A 12647-nucleotide genomic window follows, 5' to 3' on the forward strand; every position below is an offset into this window, starting at 1 on the left:
ACTGCACTAGCTAAGTCATCAAATATATGTTAAACAGATGTAGGTGAGTGCCTATCCTTGTCTTGTTTCCATCTTAGAGGAATGTGATTAGTCTTTTATCAAGTACCACACTGGATATAAGTTCTGTAGGTATTTTTTAATCAGTTTGAGGTGGTTTCCTTTCATTGCTGAGTTTGATTTTTTTCATCATAAATGGGTGTTGAATTTTGTCAAATGCTTTTTATATCAATTGATATGATCATGTGGTTTTTCTTATTATCTTAATATGATGAATTACATTGACCAATTTTCAAATACTAAAGCAAGAACCTTGCAATAACTGGAATAAACTGCACTTGTGTAAACACCGAAATATCTTCTTATGGTGAATGGATCACTAGACCATTATACATCCATACAATGCAATACTAGTAGAAACAAACTATTGACACATACAACACTGACAGAGCTATATGACAGGGCAATATGCTGAGTGAAAGAAGCCCAGTCTCAAAGAGTTACAAACCGAATGACTCCACTGATATGACATTCTTACAGTGATAAAGATCAGTGGACAGGAGGCACTGCAGTTGGGTGAGGATGTTACTAAGGAGTAGCAATAAGTTCCTTTATGATATATATTCTATATACTGATTGTGGTGATTTTAACAAAAATCTACACGTTAACATTTCATAAACAAACAAACAAAAAAAAAAAGCATGTAAAAATTGTGAAATCTGAATGAAGTCTGTACCTGAGTTAACAGTATCGCTACAATGTCAATTCCTTGGTCTGACAATGTACTAAGGTTACATAACAGGGAGAAGCTGGTACATGCTTCTAGCAATTTCTTGTGGGTCTTAAGGTATTTTAAAAACGAAATATCATTTTAAAAAATAACAGTAGAAAAAAAAGGGGTATGACCTCTGAAAGATGAGTCAAGGAAGGCTTTGTTTTTTATGAAGAACATAATGAGTACAAAGTTTGTGGAGAAAAAGAAGCATAAGAAGGCCATGGAATTTAAGTGTAGTTAAATTAAAAATAAAGGGGAAGAGCAGAAAAAGATAGTTCACAATTAAGAAAATCCAAATCTTCCTTCCTGGTTCTGATACTACATAGAACCTAAAGGGTAATGTTTAAAGCAGCAAATGAGAAAAACTGAAGAGTTTTAAAGAGAGGAGAGTAAAAGGCATTATTAATGATTTTTTTCATATTCCAATTGTATTAACAAATGGACTGGGGAAGTAAAGGCACTATATAGCCATTGTTACAGTCCAGAGGTCAGATAATGGTAGCTTGGTCGAGGGTGGTGGCAGCAATAGAAATGGAGAAAAATGGATAGATCTGAGATTATAACAGAGCATAAAATAGATGGAACATGGTCATGATTTAAAAGACTGAAAATGTCCACTAGATTGGTGACACGGAACTAAACTATTTCAAAGGAACAATGCAGGGGGTATGGGAAGCCCAGATTAGAACAATTTAAAGAATGGGAAAACAGACATGAGTTTATACAAGGGAAGATATTTGGTTATAAAAAATAGAAATGGGCAGTAGCTGGAGGGGGATTGTGGAAATGAAGAAAGGTATTTTTGAAAGTGGTAGCAAACTGAGCATATTTTAGTGTTAATAGGAGTTGAAACAAAAAAGAGAAGAGATAATGAAAAGAAATAGTTTAAGGACAGTGTAAAGAAAAGAGATAAAGTTTTGGGGAAGTCAGGAAGCTCTGCAATATATGAAAGTGTGGCAAATCCATGAAACTGAAGGAGCATAAAGCATGAAAAAAAGAGAAAGTGGTAGGAAATAGCTCAGAAAAGGGTAGAAGCAACTTTCTTTTATTGTAAGAGAAAACAGGTGAAGTTGGCATAAGAATGTCTGATACAAAGCATGTATTTTACCTGATGACTTCTCTTTTTCTATGTGAAATATTAAGATAGCTATATTAGTTAATTAGGGCTGCCTCAATAAAGTACACGGAGGACTGGGTGTCTTAAAACAACAGAAATTTATTTCATCACAGTTCTAAAAGCCAGAAGTCAAGGTGTCAGCTGGGTTCATTTCTTCTGAGGAAATGCTCCTTGGCTTGTAGATGGACGTCTTCTCTTCATCTTCCTGTGGTCCTTCCTCTGTATGTCCTACTCTCTCCTTATAAAGATATCAATCATATTGGATTAGGCCTCACTAACATGACCTAATTTTACTTAATGCCACTTTAAAGACTATCTCCAGGTCAAGTCACATTCGAAGGCACCAAGGGCTAGAACTTCAAATATGAAATTTAGGGAAGGGGGCACAATTTAGTCTATAAAAGAGGCTACTTGCCAAGAATGAGCTGATAGGATAAATCATAGGTTCAAAGCGAAAGAGGTTTGAAATAGTTCTAAATAGTGTGAGATTGTTCTCAAATTGACTATAAATGAAGTAACATGGTTAATGAATAATTTAGTTTAAATTCAATTTAATTAAAAACCATTGTTTTACAAGTAGAAAAATCTGAATTCTAGTCCTTGCTCTACTAACAAATAATGTCCCTTGGATATATCTGGCTCTCATTTTTATCACACTAAAACAGGAACAAAGTATCACAGACTAGACATATGTCTTAGAATATACAGAAAGAACAATGACTTGGGAACCCTGACATACTGGTCCTATTCACTCCTGTGGCACAGAAGAGCTTAATTTCTCAGAATCTCACTTTCTCATTTCAAAAAGGAGTACAACCAGATCGCCCTGAAATCCTTTCTAAACTCCTATAGTTCTATAAACTTAAGTAAAATGAAGTTGCTTTGAGAATGGATAAGAGCATTAAAAGAAAAAGATTCTTAGAAATATTTGCTAATAAATTTGCATGCTTCAGGAGTTCTACTGTGGCACAGCAGGTTACAGATCTGGTGTTGTCACTGCAGCAGCTTGGGTTGCTGCTGTGGTGTGGGTTCAATCCCTGGCCCGGGAACTTCCACATGCTGCAAGAACAGGAAAAAAAAATTATATATAAAAAAAATATATATATATATGCTTCAGCATACTGAAATACTAATTTTTTATTTCTATTTTTTCTATATCCTCCTCTGTTCCCAAGTCAACATATTCTTATGATTAAAAATGTTCTAGGGAGTTCCCGGTGTGTCATGGCTCAGTGCTAACAAACCCAACTAATATCCATGAGGATGCGAATTCTATCCCTGGCCTCACTCAGTGGGTTAAGGATCCAGCATTGCTGTGAGCTGTGGTGTAGGTCACAGATGCGGCTCAGATCCTGAGTTGCTGCGGCTGTGGTGTAGGTTGGCTGCTACAGCTCTGATTTGACCCCTAGCCTGGGAACTTCCATGTGCCATGGGTGTGGCCCTTAAAAGACAAAGAAAAAAGTTCTAAAGATCCCTTTTCTCTTACTGCTGCTGCCTTAGATACTAGGTGCTGAGTTAGTACCAGATATTACTTCTGTGGTTATATGTAATTATCTACTTAACTTTAAATCATCAAAATCTGAAACAGCTTCTCTAACCATGTCTAAAATAGGAGTTTTTATTTGTTAAAAAGAAAAAAGTTTAATGATGGGCATGTTAGTCAGAAACACATATGACTAAAGTAACAGAAAATCCAAACAATAATTTAGCAATCAAGAGTTTTTTGTTTTTTTGTTTTATTTCTTTTCAGGTAGTTAGTGCAGAAGCTGGCAATTGTTCTTGTGGGTTCAGGTGTTCAATAATGCCATCAGGGACCCAGTCCCCCTAATCTTTCTATGGAACCATCTTTGAAATGCAGCTTTCATTTTCATATTTGTTATTTCATGGTATAAGATGGCTATTATACCTCCGGGCCTTTTGTTGGTATTCATGGTCAGAAGAGGCAGAAAGCCTCAGCTTATAAACCTTTATGACTTTTTCATCTGAAATCAAGGCTCTTCCCAATAGGCTTCTGTTCATTTCATCAACCCTAATTAGGTCACAGGCCCCACACTTTGGATATCTGCACTTTCCAATATGGTGGCCACAAGTCACATGCAGCTATTAAAATTAAATTAAAATTTTGATTTTTCAGTTGTCTCGGATACACTTCAAGTGCTCAATAGCCGCATATGACTGGTGGCTACCATATTAGCTAGCACAAACATGGAGTATCTCCTTCAATGCAAAAAGTTCTGCCTTGCATATCACAGACTACAAGGAACAAAACTATTTCAGTTTTAGATCAATCACGATACTTTCCCTGGGGCTGGGATAACGGATAAGGATCTAACTTCCTGAAGGAACAGGGATCTATGCTTTTTCCTGAATAATAAAGGATACAAGGAAGAAGGAGATAAAGCATTCAGGTAGGCAACTGTCTGCCACAATCAGATTATCATTACATTTAAATTGAAGTTTATAAATTATACATTGTTATACATTAACAAGTATGTGATAAATTTAAAAAATTCCTAGCAAGGAGATATTAAAATTAGAAAAACTAAAGTGAAACTAAGGCTGACAGTTATGAGGGACACTAAATTACTTACTAAGACAAATACTGCTAAAGTAAACACTGCTCTATGACTCAAGGGAGGAGATTAAAGGGAAGAAAGGTAGTGGAACAATATGTGGCACCATTTTCCTTACAGCTAACAAATCTGAAATGACTGATTATGTTAAAAATGGTTACTAAATTCATGGGCAAAAATAGTGTATCTTGTGATAACAGATTAGCTGATAAGAATTATTTTAGTTTGGGAAGAGTTATTTCACATCTGCTCATTACTCATGGAGAAATAAAATGAAAAAAACTGCAAAATTAAATTAGACTAGATGTGGAGAATAATTTACTAAGAGAATTACTCAAAAGGTTAAAAAAGCTGATACCGACAATAGTTTTACTCGTTAAGACTTGCAGGTTGTCAGTTCTTCCATGATCCCCATTTGCTCAAATCCAGCAATTATAACTATGCCAGATTTCTATATAATGTTAGTAATTAACTAATATTTATATATATTTATACATGTAATATATATAGAAATTACAAACTAATACTAATTATATTTGCCTTGAATGAACAATTATCTATTTTAAAAAATGATTTGTGTCTGAAAAGAATTCTCAAAGTTCTTTCTAGTCTATTAAACATGTAAACTAAAGGTAGCATTAATGATTATTTATTATGAAAAGAGAAGAAAAGGGAAGAAAAAATTCTAATTATTACTAAGGAGGTAATGAGATAAGAGAATTTTAAAAATTTTGCTTCTAAAGATAGTTTAGATTTATTCTTATTTTTCTTTAAAGTTAAAAAAAAAACTAAGCCACTGAAACCCCTTTTATTCCAATTCGCTATGCTCTCTAAATAGCTTTTTACATAATTTACCGTTGAAAGATGGATAAACATAACTTTCATAAGGGTTAAGTTTGAATATCATAGCATATGTGAACCTTAAACTATTTTATAGGTAAAAAATTTCAATTATGTCCTATAGCAAAACAAAAATTTTGTAAAAAGACAGTGCTGATCTTTGGAAAATCACGTTATTTTAAGAGAGATTTATCAGAATAACATTAAATAAAAGTCTACTGGAATGCAAAGCGAAACCTGACACTATAAAGACAATGAAAATAATTTGCTGGTGTTTTACTTCTATCAGCTATATACACTATTTATTTACTATCACAACAAGAGTTAACTAGAAACTGAGTTAAAAAACAGTATTTTCACTATTTGAGTAAAACAGAAAAATCTAGAATTTTCATATGTAAGTTCAATAAATTATCACAGTTTATTTAACAAGGTTATTTCTATATAAGACTGTGGTTTAAAAGCAATTATTTATGTGTGACACACAAGAATGATGTACGATCAGTAAGAATCTTGCTAAATCTCTTTCATGGATTTTCCACATATTCCTGCATAGCAGTAAATGGCATTTTTAGGCTTATATAAACACACTCTTTACAACTGCCTTCTTAACAAAAAAATCAGTATATAAATAGCACTGGCATTAGTAAATAAGTCACAAGCCAGTGAGTTCAATTTTGCAGGGGAGAAATGTAACGTGAAAGAGTTTTTGAAACCTTAAGACTGGGTGATCTGCAGTGTTTCCAACATATCTTCAACTGCCTTGAGAGAGTATTTGGTTTCCTTCTTACTTCGACCTGCAAACTAATTTTTTAAAAAATGCAATTAGGCTCAATTTCAGTGGCAAGTTCAAAATCACAATCTTACCTTCAAATTGTTAATGAGCGTTAACATTATTTTGTCACTAGCATGAAATCAAATATATCCTTTTTCTTCAATAAAAAGAAAACTTGGGTTTTAAAAACATTTTCATTGTTTTCATTTTCAATTGAGGTATATAAAAAATTTCCCTGCAAAACTGTTTAAAGTAGTAGTAAAACCTATGAAAACATTAATTTGATTTTCAAACTGTCCTTCCAACTCATACCAGAAAATCTTCATAAAATAAAAAGCATAATTTAGAAATGAAATTTAGCTCATATTTACGTAGGAATATGAACCATTTCTTCCTGTGTGACTTATAAACGAACTTTTACAATTCCAATGGTAAAAATAGTTTTTCCTCTTTTTTCTTTCTTTTTTACTAAAGTACTTTTATTAACATTTTCAAGTTGTAAGATTTCTCTACATTATTTACAGTAGGTTGCAATTTTTGAAAACTTTCCAGATTTATTAGTTAACTAGATAATATTAAGTTTCTGCTGTAAAGAACTAGCTTATGCTACATATGAAAATGATAGAAACATGTTCTAAAATATGCACTTCTAGTTTAATAAGTCATAATTTATAACACCAAACAAGGATTGGATTTTATAATACAAAAAAAATATACTGCATAAATACTATCTTTGCATATTTAAAAGCAAATTCATGGCATATTAAATTCAGTGCAGTGCATAATCCATGGGGGAAACACTGTTGAATACCCCATGCTGATTTCAAAATGAGTTTTCTAACTAGACTGACAATTCCCATCATTTATCAGTTTGACTTAACAGTACAGATTTACTAGTGTTCCTTGTAAAGATAGGGGAAGGTATATTGTATCTATATTATCTCTTTTTCCCTTGGTTAAAGTACTGATTAACATTTTGGTAGTAGCAACATACAGCATTTTCAAGCTAATATCTAAGCACTCGATATACTTTCAAGTGACTGATCTTTGTTTCAAATACCAATGCTGTCTTGAGTACTTAGTACTTGATTTATGATGTGTTCCTTCTCTTTTGTAATTAACTTAATTTGGCAAACTTCTTGTGACCTGTTGTGAAAGATTAAGTGATCACGCACAGGTAACATCATAGAAGCAATAGGCTTCAGGAATTGGTAACCTGCCTCTGACCTCTCTGACAGCAGCTTAACATTGAGTCTCCTACTTCCTAAACCATTAGCTTCTGTGGCTGAATCTTGATTTCTAAAGGAAATGCCATAGAAAAAGAAAAGCTTCTTGTAAGAATCAAGATCACTTAGCCATTCATAAGACATTACGAATGTAAAGAATTCAAATGCTGAATATACAGGTCATAATTACAAAATATGGTAACAGCAACACCATATTAAAAAATTGCCTTTTTATAATTCCCCACGGTGAGTAAAAGATGTGGAGTGCGCTTATTATTGTTCCTATTACCCAGTTGATAAGTTGACTTCCACAAGGTCTTACCAAGAACAGAAAGCCTTTTCTTTTACCACTGCCTATCAAAAGTAAACAGGAATGTTCCTAATCAGATGCTTAAAGGTCTAATTCTAAGAAAAATCTTTTGATGGGTTCAGGGAGGGGGTACAAAAGAGAACATATAATTTTTTAAACAGTAAAGTAAAAAATGAAAAATTTGTGTAGAGCTGAAGACACAGCAAGTATTTTTAAATGAATCATTTTTCTTAGTTTCTACTTAAATGTAATAAAAACAATATAAATTTGTGATTTTTAAAATTAGCTTATTCTTAAAAATCACCTAAGATTGTGTATCAACACTACTGACAACCAATACAATTTAAAATAAACTAAACTAACTTATTTGTGTCAGAACAAATAAAAAGAAAGTTAGATATATAAATCTATCACTTCGAATTTTACCTGACATGCAATTATTTTGTCTATTCTACATTATATGGCAATTTAACTGATTAAGCCGGAATCCTATTTTTCCCCTCAAATCATGATTTAATTTTCCATTTCCCAAAAGGATAGTAACAGAATCACTTCTGCAATCATAAATAACATATGGATCACTAGCACAGACGAATTTAACAGAGTCCCAAAGAAGCATTTATCTGGAAAATTATTGTGAGTAGGTTCACATTAAAGTTTTTCATGAGCATTAATCAAACTTGCTTGCTTCTACTGAACATGCTAAACCAATTACCTAAATGAAGAGCAAGTAGTAGCCATATTCTGTTTCATTATTAAGTAGAAACAAAGAAAGCAGTTCTTACAAAAATCTCATTTTCTCTAATTTTTAAATATCTAGAAAAATAATAAAATAAGGAATAAGGAATGTTTATTATATACTTTATACTTGTTTATGTGCCTAGACATGTCACAAAGTTCTAAATTAGATCCCAGAGATTTATCTAATTACTAAAATGTCACTTTCAAAGTTCTAACTTTCCACATAAATCACAAATTATGCATTTTAATTTTCATAAAGTTAGATTTTGCTTAAGTAAACTCTTTTTTCATAATTCCCTGTTGGATCTTAAAGAAAACTGACCAGAAAGGACACTCAAATAATAAAAAATTGCTTATCACATTCAAAGGTCAATGACTTATATCCATTGTGATAGCCAGGATAAGCTGGGCTAATAATATTCACAAATTTACATAATTTTGTGGAAAATATGGATGGAAAAGTAGTAAGATAAATAAAATGGAACAGTGGATGAATGAGTCTCAGAAACATGCTGAGTGAAAAAAGTCAGGCACAAAGGAGTATATAACCTATGATCTCATTTATATATAAAGTTCTAGTACAGGCAAAACTAATTTATAGTGATGAAAATCCAATCAGTGCTTGTCTGCAATGTGCAATGGGGCTGACTGCAAAGTGGTAGAGGGGAACTTTCTGGGGTGATGAAAACTGTGTATCTTGAATGGGGTAGTGGTGAGAGAGGAGTATACATTTGTCAAAACTCAACTGTACAGTTAAAATGTATTTGTGTTACTGTATGTAAATTATACCTCGATAAAGTGGATAAAAAGAAAAAGGCAGAGTTCCTGCAGTGGCTCAGTGGGTTAAGAATCCAACTGCAGTGACCTGAATCCCTGGGAGGCATGGGTTTGATTCCCAGCCTGGAGCAGTGGGTTAAAGGATCTGGTGTTGCAATAGCTGCAGCATAGGTCACAGCTGAGGCTCAGATTCAAGACCTGGCCTGGCCTGGTAACTTTCCTATGCCATGGGGGTGGCAAGAAAAAGTCAAAATAAAAACAGATGGATGGAACTATAGAATTATACAAAGATGTAGTAAACTACCAAATGACCACATATTTCCCTTCCCATTGAGAGGTGAAATACTATATCTTCTGAATCTGGGTTGATCATGTGACTTGTTTTGTTCAATGGAATACTAGCAATATGAGACACACCAGAGACTCAAAAATACCCTCCTGCACTGGAGTTTGCCTGTTTGGTGCTCTTGAAAACTTGAGACCACCATGTGAATAAGCCCAAGTTAGCATGCCCAAATAAGAAACTACAAGGTCCAGCACTCCTAGCTGACCAATAGCCAACCATCAGATATTTAAGTGAGGCCATGAATCACAAGCATAAGGCATATATATAAATAAGCCCAGTACAGACTCGCAGAGCCAAAGCCTACATGATACTGACAGATTCATAATAAGTCATTATTTTAAACCATTATGTTAGCAAAAGGCAATGAATAGAAATATTTATGAAATATGACACAGTAAGAAAATCAAGAACCTCTGTAAAAAAGTACAGATATGAAAACTTCAAAAGCACCAAAATATTTTATTTAAAACCTGTTACTAGGATCCAGAGGCAAAAATAAATTTTGCATGATGGGTGACTCCTAGTTGAGGGGTACTTCAGGCTGCTATACAGAACTCTAACATTATAAATTGAGAGATGTGTTATCTTCTTGGGGTGGTATCCAAAATGACAGAAACTGACAAAAATCCCTTGTACTATCCTTTCCTTAGAGTCACAAAAAAAAAAAAAAAATAGAGCAAATCACGCCTTCAGAAAACATGTGTAAATGTAAAACATCACTAGGTACTACGGAGTTTATGGTGCACAACTCAAGACTGAAGAGCACAGGAGTTCCCGTCGTGGTGCAGTGGTTAAGGAATCCGACTAGGAACCATGAGGTTGTGGGTTCGGTCCCTGCCCTTGCTCAGTGAGTTAACGATCCGGCGTTGCTGTGAGCTGTGGTGTAGGTTGCAGACGCGGCTCGGATCCCGCGTTGCTGTGGCTCTGGCATAGGCCGGCGGCTATGGCTCCGATTCGACCCCTAGCCTGGGAACTTCCATATGCCGCGGGAGCGGCCCAAGAAATGGCAAAAAGACAAAAAACAAACAAAGAAACAAAAAAAAGACTGAAGAGCACAAACGATACTCTCAGAGCTCTTTCCAAAGAACACTGAGACTTTATAAAATAAGTCTATGAAAAGAGATCTAATAAGATAGAATTTTTAAAAAATTTTAAAAAGAATGGCAAGGACAGCAAATATTACTAAAGCATAGAGATTGGCTCTACGACAATGGTTTAAAATACTGAAATGACGGATTCATATCTGGTGCTAAAGTGCATCTCATAAGGCAGGGAAGGCTATTTTGTCTGGTCTTGCATTACTGAAGAGACAGGGGAAAAAAAAAAAAGAGGTCAAACAAGGAGTTCCTGCTATGGCACAGTGGGTTAAGAATCTGACTGTAGCGGCTTGGGTTGCAGTGGGGAGGCAAGTTCAATCCCCAGGCCAGAGAAGAGAGTTAAAGGATCCAGCATTGCCACAGCTACAGTGTAGATTGTAGCTGTGACTCAGATTCCATCCCTAGCGTGGGAACTTTCATATTTTGTGGATGTGGTCATAAAAAAATTAAAAATTAGGAGTTCCCATCATGGTGCAGCAGAAACGAATCTGCCTAGTAACCATGAGGTTATGGGTTTGATCCCTGGCCTTGCTCATTGGGTTAAAGGATCTGGCATTGCCGTCAGCTGTGGTGCAGGTTGCACGTGCGGCTTGGATCCTGCATTGTTGTGGCTGTGGTGTAGGCCAGCAGCTGCAGCTCTGATTCAACCCCTAGCCTGGGAACCTCCATATGCCGCAAGTGCAGCCCTAAAAAGCAAAAAAAAAATTTTAATTAAAAAAAAAAAAATCTTTTTAAAGGCCCAAACAAAATGAAATTCTTAATTTAGTTACTATGGAGAGCTTTGAGTCTGAAAGGAGAAAAGAAACAAGTGAGGGCAGAATATCAATTGTTCACATGAGAAAATAAGAAGGGAGTTAAAAACCATAATTACAGTTTTAAATACATTTATACTTGACATGTCTTTATACAGGCAGTATATTGTGGGCATTAGGAGCATCAACTTTGGTGTTCAGCCTGCCTAGATTTGAAAAAAGCTCTGTCATTAACCAATTATGTCATCTCAGAAAGAGTTATTTTACTTTTTCATGCCTTAATTTCCTCATTTGCAAAACAACAAAAGTAACCTTATAATAAATTTTCTATGTTTGCTATTATAACTGTTATTGTTGTTAATATTACTATGATTACAATAAATATAGCAGACATAATAAAAAGAACTTAGATCATGTAATTAGTAAACACAATACAATGTGTATTACTGTGCTTCAGTGAAAAGTATGCATCAACTCCTTTAATTCTCAGAAAACTTTTAACATATCCATCTTGCAGATGAAAAGCTAGGCCACTTTTATTATATTCATCATGCAGATGAAAAGCTAGGCCCAGAGATGGCATGTAATTTTTACAAGGCCATATATCTAACAAATGTCAGAGGCAAACTTTGAAGCCAGATGATACAGATCTATTACCCATGTTCTTCTCTCAACTACAACAAGGTACTACTTTCCATAAGATGGGTTTCATGACAGAAGAGAGATGGACAGAAACAGTGGAAAGCTACATGGTGGGGTGGAGGATTGACTCCTATTTCACAGCATACATAAAAATACGTTCTAAATGGACTATGGATTTAAATGTGAAAAGTAGAAGGAAAAAAACAAAAAAACAAAACTCCAAAGAGACGAGATTACCTTCATAACCATCAGTAGCAAATGATTTCCTAAACAACACAAAATGCACAAACCATAAAGGAAATAAATGATTAGGTTGAACATAATCTCCAGAACTTTTGTTCTTCAAAATCATAGTGACTGCAACCAAGGAGTTAAAAAGTCTTGCTACATATATAATGAACAAAAGGCCCATATGCCAAGCACTGAAAAAAAAAAAAGGTCATAAACCAATGAAAAACACAGACTTCATGAAAGATAGCCAAGTGGCCAACAAACATGAGAAAACATATTCAACTTCATTGGTCATAAGGGAGAGGCAAAATAAAACTATGAAGATACCACTATAACACATATCAGAATGGCTATAACTACAACTGAAGGAAGTGTTGGTGAAAATATAGAACTATGAAAACTCAAATATTGCTGGTTGGATTATAAACAAGTAATTTGGAAACCTAG

At 34.3% G+C, this 12647-nt stretch overlaps 1 protein-coding gene across 2 annotated transcripts in view; it reads right to left on the minus strand.

The window, feature by feature from the left end:
* Window positions 1–1965: 1965 nt before the first annotated feature.
* Window positions 1966–12647, minus strand: part of EMC2 (ER membrane protein complex subunit 2) — a 54570-nt gene continuing 43888 nt past the window's right edge. Inside the window, exons 11-12 of one of the 2 annotated variants that reach the window (XM_047783415.1) lie at window positions 6020–6107; window positions 1966–2949 (exon numbers count right to left, since the gene is read on the minus strand). In XM_047783415.1, the coding sequence (XP_047639371.1) occupies window positions 6021–6107 (87 nt within the window). In that variant the 3' untranslated portion in view covers window positions 1966–2949; window position 6020. The remainder of the gene's footprint in view (window positions 2950–6019; window positions 6108–12647) is intronic. The other variant, XM_047783414.1, reaches the window with a different exon arrangement.

This window comes from Phacochoerus africanus, chromosome 6 (genome assembly GCF_016906955.1).
Source record: "Phacochoerus africanus isolate WHEZ1 chromosome 6, ROS_Pafr_v1, whole genome shotgun sequence".
Lineage (NCBI taxonomy): Eukaryota > Metazoa > Chordata > Mammalia > Artiodactyla > Suidae > Phacochoerus > Phacochoerus africanus.